General features: G+C 53.7%; 2 protein-coding genes and 1 non-coding gene across 10 annotated transcripts in view; 1 reads left to right on the top strand and 2 right to left on the bottom strand.

Annotated features, from left to right (window-relative positions):
- The window catches only part of Slc25a25 (solute carrier family 25 member 25), a 42,006-nt gene extending 32,811 nt beyond the window's left edge, over positions 1-9,195 (top strand). For 4 of the 7 annotated variants that reach the window (XM_070014387.1, XM_070014405.1, XM_070014439.1 and 1 more), the window contains 10 exons: positions 1,367-1,493; positions 1,574-1,661; positions 2,474-2,509; positions 2,773-2,884; positions 4,119-4,277; positions 5,851-6,003; positions 6,221-6,328; positions 6,416-6,583; positions 6,943-7,093; positions 7,190-9,195. In XM_070014387.1, the coding sequence (XP_069870488.1) occupies positions 1,367-1,493; positions 1,574-1,661; positions 2,474-2,509; positions 2,773-2,884; positions 4,119-4,277; positions 5,851-6,003; positions 6,221-6,328; positions 6,416-6,583; positions 6,943-7,093; positions 7,190-7,374 (1,287 nt within the window). In that variant the 3' untranslated portion in view covers positions 7,375-9,195. The remainder of the gene's footprint in view (positions 1-1,366; positions 1,494-1,573; positions 1,662-2,473; positions 2,510-2,772; positions 2,885-4,118; positions 4,278-5,850; positions 6,004-6,220; positions 6,329-6,415; positions 6,584-6,942; positions 7,094-7,189) is intronic. The other 3 variants (XM_070014397.1, XM_070014415.1, XM_070014434.1) reach the window with 1 other exon arrangement.
- A 6,517-nt stretch (positions 9,196-15,712) lies between these two features.
- On the bottom strand, positions 15,713-24,119 carry Ptges2 (prostaglandin E synthase 2). Of its 2 annotated transcripts, XM_070014461.1 has the most exons (8): positions 23,823-24,119; positions 22,506-22,703; positions 20,600-20,658; positions 19,908-20,057; positions 19,539-19,739; positions 19,115-19,232; positions 18,357-18,511; positions 15,713-16,097 (listed from the first exon to the last, which is right to left on the bottom strand). In XM_070014461.1, exons 1-7 carry the CDS (start codon positions 24,090-24,092, stop codon positions 18,383-18,385), a joined length of 1,125 nt encoding a protein of 374 aa, XP_069870562.1. In that variant the 5' UTR covers positions 24,093-24,119; the 3' UTR covers positions 15,713-16,097; positions 18,357-18,382. The 2 variants fall into 2 exon arrangements, with proteins under 2 accessions (XP_069870562.1, XP_069870551.1); XM_070014450.1 differs by lacking the exon at positions 15,713-16,097 and having other exon boundaries at positions 17,914-18,511.
- Positions 20,920-21,029, bottom strand: LOC138822428 (small nucleolar RNA U6-53/MBII-28). The gene has a single exon (XR_011370454.1). It is a non-coding gene; the product is annotated as a small nucleolar RNA U6-53/MBII-28 (small nucleolar RNA).
- Positions 24,120-26,088: the final 1,969 nt, after the last annotated feature.

Below are 26,088 nucleotides of genomic sequence, written 5' to 3' on the forward strand. Positions count from 1 at the left end.
CACAGGTGTTGGCAGGAAATGAATAAGCCTAGGTAGCAGACAAGACATACCAGCATCTGTCCCCAGATCCAGCCACACCCTGCACACCAGGCTTTTGACCATGCTAGGTCCCAGCATATCTATCTAGGGTCATCCCCCATCAGTGGTCAGGGTGTGACAACAATCCTTTGTGAGCACAAGCTGGCTGATGGTCCATCAACTCATAGATCTTGGCTTTAGCATATTGGTTGCGGATAGTGAATAGAGTCTGGTGGAGGAGAATCAGGAAACACAGGAAGAATAACTAGATTCCTTAAGGGAGCCTCTGCTCTGGCTTCTGGGTGATGCTGAATTGAAGTGACTCATATTGTCTCTCACGTTCTTGAGATTCACCTTTAGGGTGGCACAGTATCTGCAGGAAGGTGGCTCAGGAGATGGACAGGCTCAGCTTGAATCCCACCCACCACTTCCCTGGCTGTGTAACCTCCCATAAATAATTAGCCTCTCTGATCTGAGCTCCTGTTTTCTGCTCTGGCATAGAGGAAATGTCGGCCCTACTTCCTAGAGCCGTTGTGAAACTCAGTAAAGCGTTTCACATGACCCTGGCACATTCTATACTCAGTGTGGAGACCTTTTGCAGTTGCTGAGTGCAGCTCAGCTCCATGGCACAGGTGCAGAGCCGTGGAACCTCTTTAAGCCACCCTAGGTCACTTGACTATTGCTAGGTAATGCTGTCCTGGTTGCCAGGGCCTGCTCAGGGCTCTGTTATATCATCTGGCATCCTGAGACCTGGGACTGGCAGTGCCATGAAGCACATGCCCAAGAATAATCACCCTTGGCTCCTCTCCCTCCTCAGCCTCCAGAGTGTTCCCTTGGCAGAATACCTGCCAGGCAGACATTGCCCCAAACTTTCACTCTAGCCACCAAGTTGTTTTGGGGGCCAGTGGGCAGGGGGAGCTGTGTGGAAAGAGCAAGTGGCAGAGTTTCTGAGGGAATGGGGAGCCTGGTGCAAGGGACAGCCCTGCAGGGTGCAAGCAGCTCGCCCTGGTTGTGTAATACACAGGTCTTGGGAACACTGACAGGCTGCCTTGCTGGCCTCTGTCTGGAGGGTTCCTCCTGAGGCCTCCTTTGTCCTGGCTTTGTCAGGGAAACAGAGTGGGCCTGCTCCTGGCTTCTAGCCAGGCCTTGGGTCTAAACAGTAACTGGCGGGCTGAGAATTGACGTGGCAGGCTTCTTGTGGACTAGTATATCCTGGGAGTAGACAGGGGCATCCCAGGTCACTGGGGTGACCTTTGTTCCAGATTGCAGTTTCCTGGGCAAGGGGGCCCCACCAGGGACCGGAAAAGGCAGGTTCCGAGAAAAACCACAAATTCTTTTTGTTTTCTAGAAAATTGTGCAAGCCGGTGACAAGGACCTGGATGGGCAGCTGGATTTTGAGGAATTTGTCCATTACCTCCAAGACCATGAGAAGAAACTGAGGCTGGTGTTTAAGAGTCTGGACAAAAAGAATGATGGTGAGTCTGGGTCTGGCTTGTAGGGCCCTAGCCGGGCATTTCTGCCTGCCAGGCCCTACTCACTGCGCCTGTCCCCACAGGACGGATCGATGCGCAGGAGATCATGCAGTCCCTGCGGGACCTGGGAGTCAAGATCTCCGAGCAGCAGGCAGAAAAGATTCTCAAGAGGTAAGTGCCCAGCCACCTCCATGTTTGGGGTGATGGGGGGAAAAAAAGGTTCTTGGACTAACCTATGGCGCTGTTCATTGTGCTGACCTGTTTTCTTGAACTCGGCCTTCTTGTGCTCGTAAAGAATCAAAGTAGCCCGGTCCCAAGGGAAGCTTCTCCCCAGGTTTGCAAACCAGCTTTCCCCCTCACACCCACACATCCCATTTTTTTGGTATGTGTCAATATTGAGTCTTGAACTTCAGGGCCTGGGCACTTTTTTCCATTCAAGACTAGCACTCTGCCACTTGAGCCACGGCTCCACTTCCAGCTTTTTGGTGGTTCATTGTAGATTCCTGCCCAGGCTAGTTTTGAACAGCAACTCTCAGATCTCAGCCTCCTGCATAGCTAGGGTTTCAGGCATGAGCCACCAGTGCCCAGCATGCCCAGCTCCCTTTTGGAATGACTCTGGAATGACTCCATCTACGATGGACCCAGGAAGAGAAGGAGGGAAGACTCCAAGTTGTTGAGAAGCGTCCCCACAACATGTTCTCTTCCTAGTTAGGAAGGGAGAAGGGGCTTGCACCACATTCCTTCTTCCCACAGCTAACTGGCTCTGTCTGATGCTGAAGGTAGTTCAGTGGTGAAAAGGACAGCCCTGGGAGTTCTTTGGCTCCGGCTCCGGGCTCCTGGGCCTGTCACTGGGGCAGCTCAACCTCGAGCTGTGCTGCCTGTCATGTCTTTGGGTGTGTGCTTGCTTTACTAACGTCTGCTCAGAGCACTTATTTGTATTGTTTCTCCTCTCTCCTCTGCATCCTCCTTTGTCTGTCTGTCAGAATACGAACGGGCCACTTCTGGGGCCCTGTCACCTAGTAAGTATCGGTGTCACCCATGACCGCTTCCCTCCCTGACTTCCACACCTGATCTAAGTGGGGTTCTTATGGGCCAGTATAGTCCTGTTTGGGGTTTTGCTTTTTGTTTCTTACCAAGAGGGGTGTAAACCATCTTGCCCTTTCTCACGGGCACACGGGTACCTGAGTGGCTGTAGCTACTGCCCTCAGCCTTGCTGAGAGGTGCCATGCTCCTGGTAGACGGGCGTGATTCCACGTGGGTGAGCGCACCTTTTTTCTTGCAGCATGGATAAAAATGGCACGATGACCATCGACTGGAACGAGTGGAGGGACTACCACCTCCTGCACCCCGTGGAGAACATCCCCGAGATCATCCTGTACTGGAAGCATTCCACGGTGAGACCACCTGCCTCGATCTGTCCACAGGCTCTTCCCCCGGCAGCGGCCACGAGTGGGTCAGGGCTCCCTGTTGCCTCTACTCCAGCCCAGTACAACCAGCCACGTGTGCCCCCACTCTCCCAACTACTGACCACTGTGAACAGCTGGACTTTGCCAAGCCTAAGTGAGGTTCCCTTTGCCAGGAGTATCTTCCTGTCCCCACAGGCAGGGGTGCTCATGGCCCATTTCAAATATCCCTTCCAGGAAGTGGTGCTGTGGCTCAAGTGGTAGAGCGCTAGCCTTGAGCTGAAGAGCTGAGGGACAGCGCCCAGGCCCAGAGTGCAGGCCCCACGACTGACAAAAACAAAAGTTTCAAATGTCCCTTCTCCCAATGCCTCTTGTTCCCCAAACCTTATGGTCCCTTGAAATGACTCTAAGGAGAACACACACGGAGAGTTAGTAGATGTCTGACCTCTCACTTCGTGTGTGTGTGTGCGTGTGCGTGTGTGCGTGCGTGTGTGTGTGTGTGTGTGTGTGTGTGTGTGTGTGTGCCATTTCTGATTTCTCTTTATGGCAAAAATAGCATGTCCCCATTGTGTTCCCCAAGCTGCTGTGTTTTAATGTGGGTCTGCATCAACCTCCCTGCCCAGTCCCCAGATGCCAGCCTTCTCTCTCCTGCTGGTCTTGGCTGAGCTGCCCCTGCTGGGCAGTCTTACTTCCCTGAGCCCATAGTCTCAGGCCAGGACTGTTGGGTGAAAGTAAGGGGCAGGCTCGAGGGTTCAGAGCAACTGGCCCCTGTCTCTGGCCTGCAGCCTTGGGTCAGAGCTGAGCCAGCTGGAACCAGCCCCAGAGAGCGCATATTAACACAGGCAGGGCAGTGCTCTGTTTGCTGAGGTCTTATGTAATGTTCTACCAGTATGATCCAGTTCCATTACCAGGTTGCAAGATTTATTCCCCTGACCTGATCCTATCCGTCTAACCTGGCCGTCTGTACTGAAAAGCCTTATGAGCTGCCCCATGATTTTGTAACTGGCTCTTCCACTTCTATCACCTCCTCTTCTACCTGGGCCCTACCGGGCCACCAACAAGGCCAAGCTTTGCCATGTTCACACACAGAAGGGGAAAGATCCCAGTTCCCAGCATCCTCACCATACACATGGTCTCCTCAGAGGGTGGAAAGCCATGGCCACCAGCAGTTTGGCTGCAGCTGGGCAGGGTGGGCCATGTATGACTCTACTGGTTTTCCTCACAGATCTTCGATGTGGGTGAGAATCTGACGGTGCCTGATGAGTTCACGGTGGAGGAGAGGCTGACAGGGATGTGGTGGAGACACCTGGTAGCTGGAGGCGGGGCAGGGGCTGTTTCCAGGACTTGCACAGCTCCCCTGGACAGGCTCAAGGTGCTCATGCAGGTGAGCAGCAAAGTGGTCCAGACAGACCACCTGATTTTTCATCTGGAGTTTGTGGATGGTTGGATTCCCCCTCCCTTAGCAGTGCATTCTGCCCTTTTTTGGCCCAAACTTGTCTAACCCAGTGGATGACATTAGAATTACTGCTCCAGCCAAGGTACCCAGAGATCCAGTTCTAGGTGACCTTTTGCAAATAGAAGATCTAATTTTATCTGACACACTTAAGTAAGGCATCCCCTTACATTAGCCTAATGTGGCCCCGTGAGGCCCTGGGACATCCATAGTATGGCAGGAAGTGATTTCCCTGAGCACATCAGCTCAGCGAGCAGCTCGATGTCCATGGGCAGAGATGGACTGCTCTGATGTCAGGGGCAGCATTGTGAAATAATCCACATGAGGACACACTAGTGGACTTTGACATCACTCTGAACAGAAATCAGGCAGTCTTGTTTCATTGCTTGTGTCTAGCACTTTTTGTACCAGGAGCCCCGCTCAGAAACAGCACCATCCTTCCTCTCCCTCTTAGCCCTCTCTCTCTGTATGCCCTGGAAACAAGGGATGGGTCTCAGGGAAAAGGAAATCTAGGCTTGGACTCCATCCTGGCTTAAGTCCAGCTCCCTCCTTCCCACTTACCTAATAGGTCACCCATAAAAATGAGGGGCTCAGCCAGGTGCTGGTGGCTCACACCTGTAATCCTAGCTCTTCAGGAGGCTGAAATCTGAGGATTGCAGTTCAGAGCCAGCCCAGTTCAGAGCCAGCCCAGGCAGGAAAGTCCTTGAGACTCTTAGCTCCAATAAACCACCAGAAAACTGGAAGTAGCGCAGTGGCTCAAGTGGTAGAGCGCTAGCCTTGAGCTGAAGAGCTGAGGGACAGTGCCCAGGCCCAGAGTTCAAGCCCCACGTCCAACAAAAAAATAAAAATTAAAAAAAAATGAGGGGCTCAGACAGTTGCCTATCAGACCATGAACTGAATTCCCAGGAAGGTTGTCGGGATGGGAGCGGTCCCGTGGCTGTGCTTTAACCAAACTCAGCCAGGCTGGAAGTGGCAAGGTTATAGATCAGCCTGCTGTGAGCCCTGTTGGAGCTGAGGCTGGGTTCATGGAGGTTCACTGTATACTAATTTCTATGAAGAAAAGCTCAGGGCTGGGTTTTGCTTTATTTTTTGAGATAGTCCTTGTTGGAGGTGTTAGGCATAGTGTCGGTACCCAGTAGGTGGCACTTTAGTAAACCTACGTGAATCTAAATTAGAATGAGCTATGTTTGGTCCTCACAGTGCTGAGTTAGACTTCAAATCGCTCAGATGAGGGGAAAATAAAACCAGGGCTGGGATGTAGCTCAGTGACAAAGCGCTTGCCTAGCAAGTGCAACGTCCTGGGTTCAATCCCCAGTACCAAAAAAAAAAAAAAAGACAAAAAAAATACAGTTTAAAAAAAAACAAAAAACAAAAAAAACAAAAACCAAACTCCCTGGTGGCCCAGAGAGGAAGCCCTGCCCCTGCGCCCCCCCACCCCCTACTGCCACCCCGACCCCTGTGATGGCAGCCTACGGCCCTGCCACATTCCACTGTTCTCCCTCAGGTCCATGCCTCCCGAAGCAACAACATGTGCATTGTGGGTGGATTCACCCAGATGATCCGAGAGGGAGGGGCCAAGTCACTCTGGCGGGGCAACGGCATCAACGTCCTCAAAATCGCCCCTGAGTCAGCCATCAAATTCATGGCATATGAGCAGGTGAGGACCCAGCTTCCTGGAGAGTTTCCCCTTGGCTGCTTATGGGACTTTGGCTGGATTGGGAATACCCAGGGACCTGGGAGGCCTAGGCTGGCACTGGCAGTGCCACCAGGTCCACTTGCTTCCATTTCTGGGCATAAAGTAGCCAGGGTCACTAGATCTTGGGGCAAGTGCTATGGCCTCTGAGTGTATTGGTCTGTTTTTCCCCCGCTTGTAGATCAAGCGTCTTGTTGGAAGTGACCAGGAGACACTGCGGATCCATGAGAGGCTTGTGGCAGGCTCCTTGGCTGGAGCCATCGCCCAGAGCAGCATCTACCCAATGGAGGTGAGGGGCCACCTGGGTCCTGGGGTAGGCAGTGTGCCCAGAATGGAGAGGACTGCGCATGCTCACGTCCCCACGTCCTTATCACAGGTTCTGAAGACTCGGATGGCCCTGCGGAAAACGGGCCAGTACTCGGGCATGCTGGACTGTGCAAGGCGAATCCTGGCCAAAGAGGGGGTGGCTGCCTTCTACAAGGGCTACATTCCCAACATGCTGGGGATCATCCCTTACGCCGGCATCGACCTGGCTGTCTATGAGGTGAGGCCCCGGGACTCAGCCCCTGCCTTCTACCCTTGCCCTCCTGTCGTCTGTCTGCCTGACATAAATGGTTACAACAGTGACACATTCTCCTCATTCTCCTCACTTCACTGCAAGGGGCTCCTGGCTTGTGAGCCCTACTCTATTTTCTGTACCCAGAGGCCCAGGCACAGTGGCCCCATTCCCTATCCTAGCCAGGAATCCGCACTGACTGCAGAAACAAAGGGTGGGCGAGCAGGCCAGCAGCTTGGCAAGGCCCTGAGATCCCATGTCTCAGGACATGGCTCCAGTGCAGCTCCTGGGTCTCCATGCCACACACGAGCTCTTCACTCAGCTCACTCCCTGCTCCGCCCTCACAGACCCTCAAGAACACCTGGCTGCAGCGGTACGCTGTGAACAGCGCAGACCCCGGCGTCTTTGTGCTCCTGGCCTGCGGCACCATCTCCAGCACCTGTGGCCAGCTGGCCAGCTACCCCCTGGCCCTGGTCAGGACCCGGATGCAGGCACAAGGTAAGGCAGGCCACCCGCAGGCTGGTCTCTATCTCCTAGGCAGCTTGGGAGGGCCAATGAAAGGCATCTGACCCACCCAGGGCCTCTCTCCTACAGCCTCCATTGAGGGTGCGCCCGAGGTGACCATGAGCAGCCTCTTCAAACAGATCCTGAGGACCGAGGGTGCCTTTGGGCTGTACCGGGGGCTGGCCCCCAACTTCATGAAGGTGATTCCAGCTGTGAGCATCAGCTACGTGGTGTATGAGAACCTGAAGATTACCCTGGGCGTTCAGTCTCGGTGACGGGAGGGCGGCCGCCGATCCTGGGCTGCAGCCCGGGGTGTGCAGTCATCTCATTCTGTGAATGTGCCAACACTACGCTGACTCAAGCCAAGCTGTGAAACCCGGGACGCTGCGAGGGAGGGGCGGGAGAGGGCTGGAGGGTCCCAGGGCTGTCCTGCTGACTCAGCACACCCTCATGTCCACCTATGGGAAGATCTGTGGGCGTTCCTCAGGGTCAGCAAGACCCAGGCTTCTGCGCCTGGGGACAGGACGTTTCCTGCAGTGCCTGCCAGATAGCAAGCTTGAGGCCGGCTTAGTTTTCATCTTGTCCTTCTAGCCAGACCTCGGCTGCGCCTGCCCTCTGGCCTGCTGAGCATTCCTGTGCCCACTTTGTGCCCTTCTCTGATGAGCTGCGGGAGGAGGGGGACGATCACGCACACACCTTTCTCATCCCAGTCCCCTCGGGGCTGGTAAGAGGCAACCCTCTCAGTCTGCTTCCTGAGCTGCAGCATCCATCCCCACCCTGCATTACGGGAAGCCAGAGGGGTCTGCTTATTTACTTGCCTCTTCTGAGCCCTGTCCTGGCTTCTGAGCTCACCAGTGTGGACACCTGGACGTTGTGTGTGTGCGTGCACACTCAGGCCACTTGCTGCCTGGGGTGGTGCATGGCTTTGCAGAAGGCTAGTGCTGGGGCCTGGAGCCCCGATGCCCTCAGCTGCCTGCTTGGGCCTCATGTCCTCAGCGGACCCCAGATTCTGTCAGGACTGGCACTAGCTCAAAACTACACGTGGCATCCCACTCTGTGGCTTGAGGTGGGCCGGGTGGTGTTTGGGAAGAAAAGGCAGAGCTGCTGCTGCCCTTTCTGTCCCAGTGAGAGAAGAGGTGCTGAAGGCCTTAATTATGTCTTGTTAAGCAAAGGATTTCGTTCCAAAAGACAAGCTAGACAAATGTGCAAGTTCTGTACTTGTAGAAAAGTCAGAAGGAGTAGGTGGTTGGGCTGACTGCGCGATTCGTTTCTGCCGCCCCTGGAGACGGATGTCCAGTCCGGACTGAGGAGGACCAGCCTCACATCATTCCACCAATGCGACATCACACCGCTTGGAGCCTATTTATTTTGTATTTATTTGAACAGAGTTATGTCCTAACTATTTTTATAGACTTGTTTAATTAATAGCCTGTCATTTTCAAGTTCATTTTTTTTTAAACTCATATTTATGTTCATGGATGCTTGTTCCTCCTCATCACTACCGGGGAGGGGTGATGAGAAGAACATGCTTCGAGTGACCTTTCCCGCTGTCCGCACCCAAAGAAATTCCTCTGGGGACTTGATGACAGAAGAAAAGGCAAAAGGGGAAGGAACCGTTAGCCAAGGAGAACGTGTCCCCTGGGCAGGGGGCTTGGGGGCTTGGGGTGACAAGGAGGGGCCAGTGGAAGAATCTTCAGAGTCCAAGTCCTTCCCTGGACTGGGGGGAGAGGGAGGTGTCTGCCTCACCCTTTCTGAATGACAAAGCAGTGACGTGCTTCTCACTATGAACGGTGAGGGGCAGGGGAAGGGGGTCACCCCCCTCCATCCCATATGTGAAGTGGGCTTCCCTCCCAGCCCTCAGCTACCCCTGTGCAACAATGCTGATCAGCTGGCCAGTGACAGTTGTACCTCCATTTCCCCCAAAATCGCCTAATGGGGATCATTTAAATAGGATGCAAAGATCAATGCAAAAATTATTGTTTATATATAAATACATATAGTTCTAACTGGAATTTGTCAATGCAAATTAAGAAAGATGTGGAAGTTGTCATTTCAAACAGCCTTCTAATAAAGGATTTTCAAAGGTGTTGACAGAAGTTGTTCTTTTGTTCTTGTTGTCGTTGGTCATGGGGCTTGAACTAGGCCTGGGCGCTGTCACTGCACAATTTTGCTCAAGGCTAGAGGTCTACCACTTTGAGCCACAGTTCCTCTTCTGGTTTTTGAGTGGTTAACTGCAGATAAGAGTCTCACAGAGACTTTTCTGCCTAGGTGTCTTTGAACCTCAGTGCTCAGATCTCAGCCCCCTCAGTATCGAGGATTACAGGCATGAACCACCAGCATCTGGCTGATGGAGCAGTTTTCTGACCTGAGCTTGGGTGTTCGGTGTTTTTTACATGTAAGAAAAAAATCCATTGCTGTCATCCAGATCTGAGCAGCCCCATCCTGCTCAGCTCCAGGAGCACGTTCCCTCTTTAGTAGTTATTCACTGGGTTTGGGGTGCTCTGATGAGGCCACCAGTACCCCAAGCTGCCCTCTCCTGATTGAGGACACCGGGCACAGGCCACTCCGTTCTGCTAGAAGTACCATCTTCATGTGGCCTTCAAACACTGCTGGGCTTCTCTCGGCCTCACGATGGTTCCTGCTAACAGATGGTTCGGGCTAACAGATGCTGAGTCCCATGGCAGCCTCAGAGATGCTTTGAGTAGATATATTTAGACAACCCTGGTTTTCTTGAGCTAATTCCAAGTTCTTTCATCCAACAACAAACTCAGCAAGTGCCCTTGAGCAGCTGGCAGGATCCCTGTGTCACATGTCTCAAGCCAGACCCACTGGGGACCTAAAATCCAAAACCCAGTCTCATGGCAATCAAAACCGTCCAGCCAGGAAACCTTTGTAGTACAGGTCACCCAACAGATCCAACCCAGACTACTCCTACAACTCCAGAAGACAAAGCCAAATTAAAAACTGGCACTTCACAAAAGATGACAAATGAATGCCAATAAACAGGAAAATGGCTTAGCCCCTTAATTGTCAAGGAAACAAATCCGTACACTCATCTAGGATAACTGCCATTGAAGAACATCAAATTGAGCTCAGGACCCGGACACTGTCACTGAGCTGCTTCATTCGATGCTGGCACTCAGCCACTCGAGTCACAGCTCCACTTCTGGTTTTTTACTCACTAATTAGAGACGAATCTCACAGACTTTCCTGCCTGGGCTAGTTTTGAACCACAATCCTAAGATCTCAGCCTCCTGAGTAGCTAGAATTTACAGGTATGAGCCACTGCACCTTACTAAATTTGTAGGTTTGTATTTTTGGCAATACTGAGTCTTAAACTTGGGGCTTGACACCTGCTAGATGCTCTATTGCTTGAGCCACTCCGTCAAACCCCTCATTTGTTTCCTTTTTTTTTTTTTTGGTCGGTCATGGGGCTTGAACTCTGGGCTTGGGCACTGTCCCTGAGCTCTTCAACTCAAGGCTAGCGGCTCTACCACTTGCCACAGTGCCACTTCTGGCTTTTTCTGCTTATGTGGTGCTGAAGAAGCGAACCCAGGGCCTCATGCATGCAAGACAAGCGCTCTACCACTGAGCCACCTTCCCAGCCCCTCATTTGTTGCTTGAGAGGTTCCGTGTGTATGTGTGTGGCCTCTGGGGGCTTAAACTCAGGGCCTAGGTGCTGTCCCTGAGCTTTTTGCCCAACTGTTTTACTACTAGCTCTACTAGCCATAGCTCTACTTCCAGCTTTTTATTTTTTATTATTATTATTGGTTGGTTGTGGGGCCTGAACTCTGGGCCTGGGCACTGTCCCTCAGTTCTTCAGCTCAAGGTAAGCACTCTACCACTTGAGCCATAGCCCCACTTCTGGTTTTCTGGTGGTTTATTGGAGATAAGGGTCTCATGGACTTTCCTGCTTGGGCTGGCTTTGAACCACAGTCCTCAGATAATCCCAATCCTCAGATCTCAGCCTCCTGAGTAGCTAGAATTACAGGCATGAACCACCAGCGCCTGGCTCAGCTTTTTATTTTTATTTTTTGTTATGGTTAATTGGAGGCAAGTCTCATGGATGTGAACCATGATCCTTGGATCTCAGCCTCCTGAGTAGCTAGGATTACATGTGTGAGTCACCAATGCCTGGCTATGTCTCTAAATTTTTCCCAGACTGGTCTCAAACCATTCCTCCCAATCTCTGCCTCCCAAGTAGCTGGGATTACAGGTTTCAGCCACTGAAACCAGTCTCAATAATCCCATTTACGTTGTTTTACTTCCCCTAAAGCCTTCAAAAGGCTATAAGCTTCAGGGCCCACACACCTCACTGGGGCCTCTTAGGGCCCTCCCCCAACACACACCTATCTAGCCTTTGTCTCTTCCTGCTTGTAGCCCATTTACCATCCAACCCCTTCTCTTTCTCTCCCTTTGTCCTATAAAACAAGTTTTTCTTTTAGATGAAGACTCCCTATGTTGTCCAGGCTGGCCTCAAATCCAGGGTTCAAGCAATTTCCCTGTGCCTCCCCAGAGCTAGAATTATAGGAGCCTGACATTTTTTTCCGCTGAGGTGGTGGTTTTTTCCCCCTTTCTGCTATCTCCGCGGGAGGGGTGAGGCCTTGGGAAAGGGCATGTGTTTGCAGGCTCTTCCCTGCCTGAGACACAGCTGGTACCAGAGCTCACCCCAATGGCCTGCTGGCCCTGGGCAGCAGGAACCGGGCAGGGCTGCTAGGGGCACTTAGGAGATATCTGGGGAAGAGGCCAGGGGCCTGGGGTGTGGAAGAGGTATATGCCAATGTGTACTGGGTTGAATAGTGTCCCTCTTAAATCTGTGTCCATCTAGAATGTAAGACTAGCCATCTTCATTCACACACAATGAGACCAAAGGGGCTGGGAAGGTGGCTCAGTGGTAGAGCGCTTGCCTTGCATGCCTGAGGCCCTGTGTTCAATTCCCCAGCACCACATAAGCAAAAAAAAAAAAAGAGACCAAAGAAGAATACCCTTAGGAAAGAAATACAAGTCTCAACGTCTATGTGCATCTGATCATAAATACCATAAAATGGTATTTATAGAATAAAAAGAATAGGGGCTGGGAAGATGGCTCAGTGGTAGAGTTCTTGCCTTGCATTCATGAGGCCGTGGGTTCGATTCCTCAGCACCACATAAGCAGAAAAAGCCACAAGTAGTGCTGTGGCTCAAGTGGTAGAGTGCTCGCCTTGAGCTGAAGAGCTGAGGGACAGCGCCCAGGCCCAGAGTTCAGGCCCCACGACCGACAAAAAAGAAAAAAAGAATATGGCCATCCTATTTGGAAATAGGATGTTTGGAGTCAAATTAGGATGAGGTATTGCTGGGGATTTGGAGTCTTTTCACATAGGCACAATAAGACAGGGAAAACTTCAGCTTCCAGAGGAAGGGAGCGGCTGCTGCTTGAACCCTGGAGGAGCACGTCCTTGCTGGCTTGCTCAGGTGAGTTGGTGGATGGTCTCATCTTACCCAAAGGACGTCAGATGCCCAGGACAAGCAGGGCGTGGTAGAAGCCAGATCTCAAGCGATCCAATTGCAGCATCTGCTATAACCAAGACGCAGCAGTTCACCTGTCCCCTTCCTCCTGTGGTGATTCCTAAGCAGCTCAAGGCCACACTGGGTTAAGAGAGGCCCCAACTCCAGTGACTGGCGTCCCTGTAAGGAGAAAACCTGGGCAGGGCAGTGCCCACCCAGCAATTCCAGCACTCAAGAGGCAGAGACAGGAGAATCTAAAGTTCAAGGTCAGCCTGGATAACAGAGGAAGACCCTATCTCAAAATCAGTTAGTGAATAAACACTAGTGCCTCATGCCTGTAATCCTAGCTACTCAGGAGGCGGAAACCTGGAGGACTATGTTTTGAAGCCAACATGGGCAGAAAGTCCAAGATGCTTCATATACAAAATAACCACGAAAAAGATGAAGGCACTGTTCATGTGGCAGAGCACCAGCTGAGTGAGCAAGAGGCCCTGAGTTCGAACCCGGTACTATACAAATAGAAAAAGGGTGAGGTAATTGGGACACAAAGACTTGTACAGAGGATAGACATGACACCACAAAGGATGGTGGCAGAGGTTACAGTGATGTCTACAGGCCACAGAGCTCCAGGAACATTGCTGCTGCCTCTACCAACCAAGAGAGGAGCCAGCCCCACGTCAGAGGGACCCTGAGGCGGGTGCGGATCCTCTTCCCTACACTGGCCCCCTTGGTCCTCCATCCCACTTTTTTTTTCTGTCAGTTGTGGGGTTTGAACTCTGGGCCTGGGCGCTGTCCCTCAGCTCTTCAGCTCAAGGCTAGCGCTCTACCACTTGAGCCACAGTGCTACTTCCATTTTTCTGGTGGTTTATTAGAGATAAAAGTCTCACAGACTTTCCTGCCCAGGATGGCTTTGAACCGCGATCTTCAGATCTCAGCTTCCTCAGTAGCTAAGATTACAGGTGTGAGCCACCGGCACCTGGCGCTCTGTCCCATTGTTAGGTGATATTCACTGAAGCCTGTTCCCCACCCCTCACTGCTCCCCAGCACTTTTCAGCAACATCCGCTGCCTGGCTTCATTCCTCAGGTTTTTAACTGTTCATCTCTCCCCATGCCTGGTGTACAGCGAATTAACACTCAAATGTTGGCATCGTTCTTCCAGTCCAGGAACTAGGCTACAGTGGCACCCGGCACCATGGCATGAAATTGGTCTTGGGATGTCTTCTCTGAGCCTCACTAGCAAGATAGGCACAGTGCCATCCTATGGCACCAAGGGGGAAGAACGATCCCGTTCACACATGGAAGGGTAAATGTTCAACTGCAGTGGAAGCAGGAGCCTTGGCCGCTGGGCTGCTCCTAACCCAGCCCTCACTGGTGTGCGCCAGCTGGAATGTAGGGGAAAGGGTAGATGAGGAGCTGGCGCACTGGGCCCAGCTCCCAGGATTGATGGACCTTGCTCCTTGCTCCTAAGCCAGCCTGGCAGGTCCTGGCAGTGGAAGAGGTCAGCCAGGGCTGGGTGGGAGGGACCCATAGGAAGTGGGGCAGGAGTAAACGGAGGCCAGAGGCCAGCCCCAGTCCACAGATCAACCTGGGCCTTTTTTATTCATCTTTCTAGAACACAGGTCTGGCCATGAGAGCAGTGGGCAAAATGAGCCTCCCTTGGCCATAGTCGCTGGTGAGCCCAGTCCTGTGGTGCTGGAGGGGCCATCCTCTCCCCACAGCACTTGAGAACAGGGAGGGGGGAGAGCTGGTTCCACCCATGCCAGTCAGGCATTTTACAAGAAACACAGGCTAGAGACCTTGGCCAGGTCCTGGCCCTGGCCACAAAACCCTGTGCGACCATTTCTGCTTCCCGACTACTCCTGGAGGGCAGCATTTGTATTCACATCCTAACGCTGCTGCGCCAAGCAGCCGCAAGCTCAGTGACTCAGAACACCACCAATGAAATGAGTCTTCCGGTTCTGCAGGCCAGAAAAGTTCAAAATCACAGGGCTGAAATCAAAGTATCAAGGTTGCTCCAGCTGTGGGTTCTCGAGAATCTTCCAGCTTCAGAAAGATTGTGCATTCCTTGACTTGTAACCTCTGCTCCCCCCACTGCTGCACATCCACACAGAGAGCCCCCCTCTTCTATCACCCCATGTCCCTCTGCTCCTCTCCTAGGACACTTGAGAGTACAAGTGGCTCACGCCTGTGATCCTAGCTAATCAGGAGGCTGAGATCTGAGGATCTCAGGGCAAAGCCAGCCTGGCCAGGAAAGTCTGTGGGGCTTGAACTCAGATCTGGGCCTGGGTGCTGTCCCTGAGCTCTTCAGCTCAAGGTGAGTACTCTATCACTTGAGCCACAGTGCCACTTCTGGTTTTTAGTAGTTATTTGGAGATAAGAGTTTCACAGACTTTCCTGCCCAGGCTGGCTTTGAACTGTGATCCTCAGATCTCAGTCTCCTGAGAAGCTTGGATTACAGGCCTGAGCCACCAGTGCCCGGCTGTGAGACAATTATCTCCAATTAACTACCAAGCCAGAAGTAGAGCTGTGACTCAAGTGAGAGTGTCAGCCTTGAGTGAAAAAGCTAAGAGTCAGCACCCAGGCACTGAGTTCAAGTTCCAGTCCTGGCACAAAAAGAAAAACAGAAAATCCCACTTCAAAATCATCCATTTGAACCGGGCACCAGTGGCTCACGCCTGTAATCCTAGTTACTCAGGAGGCTGAGATCTGAGAATCACAATTCAAAGCCAGCCCAGGCAGGAAAGTCTGTGAGATTTATCTCCAATTAAACACTAGAAAGCTGGAAACAGCACTGTAGCTCAAGTGGTAGAGCGCTAGCCTTGAGCTGATGAGCACAGGGACAGTGCCCAAGCCAAGTTCAAGCCCTACAACTGACAAAAAAAAAAAAAAATCATTTAGTCACACTGCAAATTTCTTTTAGTACATAAGGTCTGGTCTCAGTACCACATACACAGAAAAGGCCAGAAGTGGCGCTATGGCTCAAGTGGTAAAGTGCTAGCCTTGAGTAAAAGCAGCTCAGGGACAGTGCCTAAGCCCTGAGTTCAAGCCCCAGGACTGGCAAAAATCACAATAATTAATTTGGACTAGTTGCATAGTGGGCAACTGAATTGATAAGAGTTTAACCCAGAATTTCCATGTAAACATTTATTATTTGCACAATCAAAATTAAATTTTCAAATATGTACCAAACAAAAACAGGCCAACCAGCATCCTCATGGGCTTATCCTCCCCAGGGACTGTGGCTCCCAGGGAGGGGATGTTGATGTCCTCAGGACTCTGCATCTTCCTTCCTGGTGTGCTGGTTCCTGAGGACCAGCAGAGGGTGGCAGAGACTGTGTTGTGAGGGTCCAGCTGACCTTACCGGCTGTACATGTCACCCCTTGAATATCAGTTTCCTATTTCATCCTGGCAGTGGGTGGTACCACCTCACCAACCCATGGAAGTATACTGGGGCCGGTTCACAGGGTCACCGCCAGCAGCGCAGCTTCTGCAGCTCACAGGCCTCTGCCTCTACCTAGACACAGGGACATGGTTTTTGATGTTTTTCTTTTGCCAGTCCTGGGGCTTGAACTCAGGGCCTAGACACAGTCCCTGAGCTTCATTTGCTCAAGGCTAGCACTCTTCCATTTGAGCCACAGGGCCACTCCTGTTTTTTCTGTGTATGTGGTGCTGAGGAACCGAACCCAGAGCTTCATGCATGCTAGGCAAGCACTCTACCATTAAGCCACATTCCCAGCCCAGGGACACGTTTTAACCTGAGCTTGACAAAGATGGAACAAGGGGTCTTGGCTTGAGGTCCTTTTCCTCTGAGAGATGTGGTTTCTCCTACTAGCCGTTTCTCCTACTAGCCTCACCTGGAAGCCCTGAAAGCTTACAGCTTTACAGATGGAGAGAGTCTCTAGATAGTGAGATCTGTCCAGAGAATGGAGCCTGCAATTGGTCACAGGTGATATAGTGCCAGGCCCTTTCTAGCTATAGCAGGGCTTCACGGACTCTAGCGCCCTCTGGTGTACGGAGAAGCCTACTGAGAAAACCAGCAGTTTGGAGAGAGAGGAGAGGGGAAAACTGCGCCCAGGTGGTGGCAGCCTCAGGCTGACCGGCCATTCTCCAGCCACAAGGATCAGATCTGGCTCCACCTGGGTGTCCTTCACGCTGGAACTCGGGACTGAGACAGGAAATCAGCCTCCTTGTGCCTGAGAGGGACTGAGGATCAATGCAAGTTAGACTCAGAGTGGCAGGAAAGGCTGTCTGTGAGGAAGGGACCTGGGAGGTGGGAAGCAGGGATGGAGATTGAGGGATACAGAGATGGTGAGGTGCAGGGATGAGGGATGCAGGAGGTGAGAGGCAGAGGCGGAGGACTGCAGGGATAGGGGGACGGCCCTGTCATTATCCCATGGCATTACTGGCCGAATTTCTGCCTTGCCAAGGGATCTCTGGGTCCACAGGCTCTCCTGGGCTCCTGGTCCAAGACCCCCTCAAAAATTAAGACCTAATCAGAAATTAAAAACCGCCTCTGGATGCAGCTCCAGCCCTCCCCACCCCATAAACGCACACAGCCTCAGGTCCAGCTTTGCTCCTTCCGTCTGCAGCCCAGGGTGCTGGATCACCTCTGGAGGGTGTGGGGGCTGGGGGTGCCTCAGATCTAAACCGGGTGCCCTGAAGGGAGCCAGCGTGACACAGGTGGATGTGGAGAGGCTGAGGAGGGGAGGGAGAACGCTCTGCAGGACGGGTCACGGCCCACAGCGCTCCCTCACGCCCCGCTGCTGTGTGCTGATACAGTCTACCTAGTATGAATTAGTTACCAGGAGGAACAGGAATTGTGCTTTTGAAGAATCTGGGGGTTCCCAGTTGCCCACTAATTATCAGAGTCCAGTGGATACAATATAGTCCACCTGCCTGGCTTCTGGAGGGCCCCTCGAAGGCTACCATGCCTGGGCCATCGGCGCTGGGAGACCGAGGCTCTCCCTTTAAACCCCACCGGGGCCTGGCACTGAGCCCAGTGCTCTTCTGAGCACTTGTCCTGCATCTTGTCACCAAACCCCCACATTTCTGATGAGCAGGGGACTGTCCCTCTACCCATCTGACAGATGAGGAACCAGACTAGGAGATTTGAGGGCTATCACTACGCAGAGTCCCACAGTCAGCCAGGGGCAGAGCCAGACCTGTCCCCCACGGACATCTGCACCCAGATTCCCTGACAAGCTGCTCAGCAATCAGCCTACCGGACCCTTAGCACCTAAAGCCAAGAGGGGGGGAGTCACTCCAGGGCTAGCCTGACCTGGTCCTGGCCTTCCTTGTCAAGAAGCTACAAGGCACTCACCACACAGACCTCCAAGACAGCGCCCCCTAGGGGGGAGCAACAGAACATTTCCTTTATTGCAAATACAACAAGAGTCCCAGGGGAGATCTGGGAAGAACGTTCCAAAAGCTGGGGAAGTCTGGGAGGGGTCTCCCTAATGCACACTGTCCCACCACCTTGGCCAGGCAGGACCCAGTGCGATCCACTACAGGGGGAGCCCTAGCCTAGGCCCAGGATAGAGGGGCTGATTCCCTGGGGTTCTGTGGGGAGGGGAGGCCGACCCTCTGTGACCGCCCCTCTGCGCCCCACTCATTACCCTCAGCATGGTTGTGGGCAGAAATTAAACCTGGGCCTTATTCCCAGCACCCTGAGGTATCCAGTGTCAGTAGTAGATAATTAGGGGCAGAGTGGAAAAGAGGTAAATGTCCCTGGGCCCCCATACACACACAGCAGCGCAGGGCTGGCCTCTCCCACCTCCTTCCTTCTGCGCAGTGGGGCACTCAGTGAGCAGGGGGGACCTGGGCGATGGCTTCCTCCACCCGTAGGTACCAGGGCTGGATGCGTGAGTGCTGCATCAGGTCATCAAAGGCCTCCAGACCCTCCATGACCCGCAGTACGCCATAGACCGCCTGTGTGGGGCATGGAAATGGAAACGGCACTGTGGCTGGGCCCAGACGGGGCACCACGGTCAGGGCACCACAGACAGGGTACCACACATGGGGTACTGCAGCCTGAGAGCTTGTCCGGACCTGCCTGTTCTGGGCACATCACCTCTCCTCTCACACCCACATGCCTTGCGGGCAACAGGCCCACCCAAGCGTCCCTGGGAAGGAGCGATCCCAGCACGCCATTCCCAAACCCAGGCCACCAGGCTGCAGAACTGCTCCAGGATGGGCACAGAAGCCAGACCGATGAGATTGCTGGTAGAAGCCTGGAGCCAGGCCAGCCTACACTGACATCAGGAATTGGTGTTGAGATGGAGACAAGGAAAACCTGGACCCTGCCGCCATTTGGGCTTCTGGATCCAGGCAAGCTGGAAGCCAACACTTTTCCTGAACTTGTTAGTTATGTGAACCAGGAAGGTTCCTTGTAGTTGGCTTTCTCCTCTAATAGACAAACGCAGCGTTTCTGGAGAGCTGTAAGAGGCAGGTATCACCTGGATGCTGCCCCCAGCCCACACCCAAGGCAGAGCCCTTTGTGTGGCATCCCCCCTGCCCCGTTACTGCACCTACCAGATCAGCGAGGTTCGGCTTCTGGCCCCCCATGAAGGGCCGGTCCTTGCCCACTGCTGCCACCCACTTGTTGGCAGCCTCGTAGAGATCCTCCCGCACGTCGTCCTGGAGGTGGTGCCTGGGCGGGGCACGGGGGTCCATCAGGAGGTGCTTTCCCCCAGCCACGTGGGAAGTAAGGACTCCTCTGGGGCTCAGTTAGGCTGAGGGAGCAGGGTGGCCCCCAGGGGGACCTGGCACCTGCGGAGCGGAGCCCGTTGCTGCCTCAGCAGCGGCAGGCACAGGCTGCAGGCTCCAAGGTCTGCGGCGGGGGAGCTCTGGGCTGAGTCCCAGCATGCCTCGCCTCCCCCAAGGATTTGCTGGGACAATACACCAATGGAAGATGGGGGTCCTCAGACAGCAGGCCCCAGCCCACACCCACCATCACCTGCTCTTGAGGCGCTTGCTGATGAGGTACATGGCAGCGGCACCCACGTACTTGGCCATGGCACCCTCCACGGCCCCAAATTTGCCCTCACGGACAATGTAGTCGAAGGACGCCAGGGCCTCGGCAGGCGTGCGGTACACGTTGGGGGAGATGAGGTGCACCAGCCAGTCATCTGCCCACTGCCGCCACTTCATCTCCTCCCTGTGGACACACGAGGACAGAGGGGCTGGGCAGCTGAGCCACGGCTTCAGGGGTTAGGAGTGGGACCTATTCTCCAGGGCGGGGGGGGGGGGGGGCACGTGACCCACAGCACCCAGCCACACTGCTCCCCACACTGCATCGGCCCGAGGCAAGCCCAGCCCCACTCACGTCCGGGCCTCCTTCCCCGCATACATCTGCCGGGCTTCCTTCTCGTCTAGCATGAGCCAGTACTTGTTGCAGAACTCTGTCACCTCCTTGCCTTGGTCATTCATGGACTTCATAGGAGGGTAGTAGGTGATGACCTCCTCCAGGGGCTGCCTTTGGAAGAGAGACATTCACTTAAGGCCTTCCCTCTCTTGTCCATGCTGACGACTAACCCTGCCCAAGCCCAGGGCGCCAGCCTCAGGCTGCTGCTGCATAGAGCTCAAGGCTCTATGCCCTTTGGCAGCAAGAAGGAATTTTTTTTTTTGCCAGTCCTGGGGCTTGAACTCAGGGCCTGAGCACTGTCCCCGAGCTGCTTTTGCTCAAAGCTGGCATTCTACCACTTGAGCCACAGCACCACTTCCTACTTTTTCTGTGTATGTGGTACTGAGGAATCAAACCCAGGGCTTCATGCATGCTAGGCAAGCACTCTACCACTAAGCCACATTCCCAGCCAGCAAGGACTTGAGTGAGACATAGCAGTACTTCCTTAATACAAGGAGATGTAGGAGCTGAGAGAGAGGATTCTCTTGGCTCATTCCAGATATTTTAGCAGCAGTCCTACCCTACTCTCACACAAAATCTTGGGGAGCCCTCGTTGGAGAGAGAAGCTCGGGTGGAACCTCCTGTCTGCCTGGGCCTCCCAAGGGGCTCCTTACCCCGACACCAGGTAGGTCTTGAGGGCACTGATGATGACAGAGGAGTCGTTCAGTTGTTTCTACAAGAGAACAGACAACTTCGGTGCTGGGCCTGGACTCAGGGCCTCCCACTCTTGTGTGGCTTTTTCGCTAGCACTCTACTTGAGTCACAGCTTTGCTTCCAGCTTTTTGCTGATTAATTGGCGATATAAATCTTTCGGATTTGTCCTGGGCTGGCTTTGAACTGTGATCCTCAGACCTCAGCCTCCTGAGTAGCTAAGAATGCAGGCGTGAGCCACAGTATGCCCTACCAGGCAACTTTTTTTTTTTTTTTTTTTAATGTCCCTCAGGTCTCCATGTGAGAAGTTTTGTTAAACTCACTGGCACCCAAACTAGGGCAAGAATGCCCTACCTGGTGGCTCAGTATTAGCATGGCAAATCATCATCGGGACCAGGCAACTTTTTTACCGTATTTCTTGTAGTGCTGGGGAGAGAACCTAGAACCTTGTGTATACTCAGCAAGTGTTCTACCACTGCGCCACACTCCAGATCAAAAGACAGGTTTAGATCAAAGGTTCTGGCCAGTGGCTGGGGGATCAGCATGGACTCCTAAAAACACCAAGCCGAGGCAACACAAGGTCCCACAGAGCCTGGGCCTTGTTTTTTCCTCACCCCAAACCCCATGACCACTGAACCTGTACCTCCCCACCTTCAAATCCTTGCTCTTAGTAAGGGCAACCATGTGTGGGTAATGGGGGTGCCCCAGCATCTGACCTCTGAGGTGAGGATGGACGCTAGAAGCTGCACGCTGTGCCAGACATTTCATATCTGTGTCCTACAGCCCAGAGTCCAGTCCCCTGTTAACTAATCAAGAAGCCAGACCATGCTGGATGCTGGTGGCTCAAATCTGTAAGTACTAGCTAGTTAGGAGGCAGAGATCTCAGGACTGTGGTTCAAAACAGTCCAGGCTGAAACCACCAAAAAGCCAAAAGTAGAACTGTGGCTCAAGTGGTAAAGTGCCAGCCTTGAATGTAAAGGTTAAACAAGAGCATGAAACCCTGAGTTTTGCCCCAGTACCAGTGAGAGATATAAGGATAAGAGATAAGAGATAGAAGAGAAGGAGAAAGAGAGAGAAATCGAGAAAGGGGCAGGGGAAGAGGAGGAAGAGGAAGAAGGAGAGAGAGAAAGAGAAAAAAAGCCAAAGCTGGGCACCAGTGGCTCACACCTATAACCCTAGCTACTCAGGAGGCTGAGATCTAAGGATCTCAGTTTTAAGCCAGTCCCCATGAGACTCTTATCTCCAATTAACCACTCAAAAACCGGAAGTGGATCTGTGGCTCAAGTGGTAGAGCGCTAGCCTTGAACACAAAGAAGCTCAGTAACAGTGCTCTGGTCCTAAGTTCAAGTTAAGCCTCACAACCAAAACCCCCCCCCAAAAAAAACAAAAAAGCCTAAACAGACTAAGTGACCTGCCCCACAACACACAGGTAGAGGATGGCAAAGCCACACTTGGAACTCAGACCACTTGACCTCAGAACCCATGGTGTTAATCCCTGAGTGCCCAGCCTCCCTGAGGCTCAGCTGGTGGTACTGATAGGGAAGGAAGATTGATTGCCAAACATCTACCACTTTGTTGTGTTTGTTTGGGATGGGGGGGGAGAAGGGTCTCACTATTTTTCCCAGGCTGGTCTTGAACTCAGGGATTTGAGTGATCATCCTACCTCAGCCTTCCCAGTGGCTGGGCCCCTAAGCCTGGCTATGACCTGAATTTACCACATCCCCTGTACACCAGCTGTTTTCTCCCTCAAAAGACTCCATAAAGGCCTAGGGGTCCTAAGTTTTTTCAGGGGTGTGGAGTAGGCCAGATTTGAGGGTGTCTCTGGACAAGTTAAGACAGAAAGGAGGCAGGCAGATCCATGAGGCTCACCAAGCTGTCCCCTTCCTGGACCATCAGGATGGGCACTTTCCTATAAGAGGAGAACTTGATCTCGGTCCTGAGCACAGGGTTCACCTCCACTATCTCATAGGGCAGAGCATGGAAGTCGAGGAAGGCACGGACTTTGCTGCAGAAGGGACATGTCTTGTACTGGTACAGGGTCAGCTGCAGGCGACTGGAGAGGGACATCTAGGGGAGAGAAAAAGGAGGGAGCTTCTGAGACCAGGTGTCCAGGACCCAAGCAAACATTTCCCCCAGTGACTGGAGAATATGAGGCAGAATAGGGTTGGGGTGAAAGGGAGAATAGCAGTGGGGTTGATAGGGAGAAAAGGGGGTAGGGAGGTAGGAGAATGGAGGCACTGGGAGGTAGCAGACAGCACTGGTGCAAATCCCCAGAGCAGAGGTCTGCTCTGGAAGGAGGCATCCATTCAGGCACAGGTGGCTCACGCCTGTAATCCTAGCTACTCAGGAGGCTGAGATCTGAGAATCATGATTCAAAGCCAGCCAGGGCAGGAAAGTCTGTGAGACTCTTATTTCCAACGAACCACCAAAAAAGCCAGAAGTATAGCTGTAGCTCAAGTGGCGTTGGTCTTGAGCAAAAACACTAAAGGACAATCTCCAAGCCCCTCGGTTCAAGTCCAAAGCCAGGGATCTGGGTTCTTCTGCAGAAAATCCCCCAAGCTGGGGCTGGAAAGGTGGCTCAGTGGTAGAGCGCTTGCCTTGCGTGCATGAGGCCCTGGGTTCGATTCCTCAGCACCACATAAGCCGGAAGTGGCGCTGTGGCTCCAGCGGTAGAACACTCGCCTTGAGCTGAAGAGCTGAGGGACAGCGCCCAGGCCCAGGGTTCAAATCCCCACGACCGACAAGAAAAGAAAAAGAAAAAAAGAAAACCTCCAAGCGCTCTCGCTATGATTTTCAAGCGGAAAGCCACAGCCGTAGCATCCCAAGGTCCCGACAGGAAACGGGCCGCAAGTGGAGGTGGACAGGGAGCCACAGCTATGCTCCTTCCTCCGGAGTGGGGTGCGGAGAGGGGGGCTCAGTGGGGCCCACCTCCCTGTCTGGGGACCCAGAGTCTGAGGGTCAGCGGTTCCACTAAAGCAACCTTAATACATTAGACGGGCGATGGCAAGAAAGATGCTTGGTGGCGCGCTGCGGGTTTGGGCACCTAAGCCCAGGTCGCTGGCCCAAGGTCACGAGAGGGCGCAGGAGGCGACTTCTGACCTCGTGGCCTCTCAGGAGTCCCGAGTTCGGAGTCGGTCCCGGCCCCCGCCCCCCCCCCGGTCTCCTCCCCGGCACCCCCGGCCTCACCTGCACGGCGGAGCGTTGGGCGCGCAGGGGCTGGGCGCGCAGATGCCACCGCGCCGTGTGGTACAGCCCGAGCGCGCCGCCCAGGGCCAGCGCCGCCGCCCCCAGCAGCCGCGGGCTCCCCTTGCGGGTGGCGGCCGTCGGGCCCCGACCTCCCGCCGACTCCACGAAGCTAGCCTGGCTCTGTGCGAGGAGCGGTGGCCAGAGGCGCCCACCCAGCCGGTCAGCCAGGGCGCACCGGCGGGACCCCAGCGCCCGCGCCGCCAGGGCCATGTTCGCTCCGCCGGCTCTGCGGGCGGGCGCGTGAAACCAAATCGGGCAAGGTTCCGGCTCTCCTTAAAGGGCCCGGCCGCAGGGACCGGCCGGTTGCCTCGGGTGATGGTGACGCCGAGAGGGGACCAGATGCTCTGTTGGGACAAGGGCTTGTGCCCCCGTCAGAGCAGCCGAAACACACTCAGGGGTGACTCTACGCCTCGTTCCTTGGGTGCATCTATAGCAGTTCGTGATTAGTGTGTCATAGTTCAATATCGTACACCCATTCGAAGGAAACCTGCCGAGCAAAGGGCCCAACGTCCAGCCAAGGCTTGTAAGGGGAGCCGTAGTCGGCTCCGTGTCTGTGCGAATGTCTCGCGGGGAGAGCGAGGGAACTGCAGCACCTCCGCTACTTTCTGCCCTCCCGCACCGCTGAACGCTTCTGCTCTGACCTGAACCACACATTTTTTTTCAAACGTGGGGCCTTGGAAGCGGAGTGTCTCCGTTGTAGCCCACGTGGAGCCGTCTAGCAGACCTGGAGGCTTTGGGGAAAAGAAAAAAAAAACAAAAACAGGCAGAGTGAGGGGGTTCCAGGATTCTTGGTCTCTAGAGATTTCTCGCCCCAGCAAAGGGCCGGAATCTCCAGTGCTTGGGCTTCGCCTCGGACAGCCCAGGCGTGGCCACGCCCAGCGGCCGGAGTGGGCGTGCCATAGACGTGGGCGTGGTTATGGAGATTAGAGGGCGGGGCTTCCTGCCGGGTTCAGCCATTCCGCCCCCCCCCCCCCCCCCCCCCCCCCGACCTCGGCAGCTCCTGAGTCCTCCTCGTGGGTCCCAACCCGGACCTGGCGCGTGCGGTTGGGTTGGGAAGGCGAGGACGAGGGCCTCGAGGAGGCAGCAACCCGGAGTGCTTCTGAAGCTATCTCTTCTTTTCTGGGGATGTCCTCCTGAAGGGAGGAGTAGGGCCGGGTGGGCGTTTGGAAGAGACCCGGGGGGCCCTCCTCACCCCGCCCCTGGGTGGGTCCCTACTTGTCTCAGAGGTGCTGAGAGCCTCGGCCAGTGAGTCCCTGGAAACCTCAGCATTGGGGATCGGGGGTACCGGCCCCGTTTTTACAGAAGGGAAAACGGAGGCAGTTTCAGGGATGCTTGTGCATTTGGGATTTATTCCAGCCACTGCAGCCCCTAAGGAGATGGAAGGGGAGCTTGACCGGCTTAGCTGAGCATGAGGGACCGACCAAGCACCACACACACACACACACACACACACACACACACACACACACGGACCGACCAAGCACCACACACACACACACACACACACACACACACACACACACACACACACACACACACACACACACACACACACACACAGACACACACACACACACACACACACACACACACACACACACACCCTCTGTGCACCTCTCTGATACGTTAGCTTTACTGATATGACCTGTTCTCAGGCAGTATAGCTGGAGAAACATCAACCAATAGGCTCCCTTTTTACCTTCCTGGACCTCAGTTTTTCCATCTGTAATTTAGGAATAATGACTGGCATCCACTGCATTGAGATTAGAATTAAAGGAGAAAAATTAATGAGAGGCTGAGAAAGTAATGAGGCTGATACCTGGGAGATCATCTACTTTTACTACCTGGCGGCTTCACCTGCCTAGCATAGGATTAGTCATCCCTTGCCAAATCTAGGAAAGAAATCCAGTGACCAGCCCCTCCACCAAAATACTTGGCAAAGTTCTTGGTTCATGGCTGGCTGCTTTGTGCTCATTCTGCCTCAATGCCTTTGACCCTTGAACTACCTCTTCCTTAATTCCTTCCAGCCACAGGCCTTTAGGCAATCTTGAGGCTGAGGAACCAACTGTGCTGAGTTAGATGGAGCCCTAGTCCAAGTCTGAGCTAATCTCTAGTCTGCCCACCTCTCAGCCCCACTTCAGCCACCCTTTGATGGATCAACTCCATCTTCTATGGCAGCTAGTCCCACTCCATGCTTTCTCTATAC

Source organism: Dipodomys merriami, unplaced genomic scaffold (assembly GCF_024711535.1).
Source record: "Dipodomys merriami isolate MVZ:Mamm:240054 unplaced genomic scaffold, mDipMer1.0.p SCAF_11, whole genome shotgun sequence".
Taxonomy (NCBI): domain Eukaryota; kingdom Metazoa; phylum Chordata; class Mammalia; order Rodentia; family Heteromyidae; genus Dipodomys; species Dipodomys merriami.

Coding starts and splice junctions, on each gene's coding strand:
- Ptges2 (XM_070014461.1), bottom strand. CDS start 24,092: ATGGCCCTGGCGGCGCGGGCGCTGGGGTCCCGCCGGTGCGCCCTGGCT. Junction 19,740..19,907: donor GCGGGGAAGGAGGCCCGGAC/GTGAGTGGGGCT, acceptor GTGTGTCCACAG/GGAGGAGATGAAGTGGCGGC. Junction 19,233..19,538: donor AGCAAGCGCCTCAAGAGCAG/GTGATGGTGGGT, acceptor TGCCCCGCCCAG/GCACCACCTCCAGGACGACG.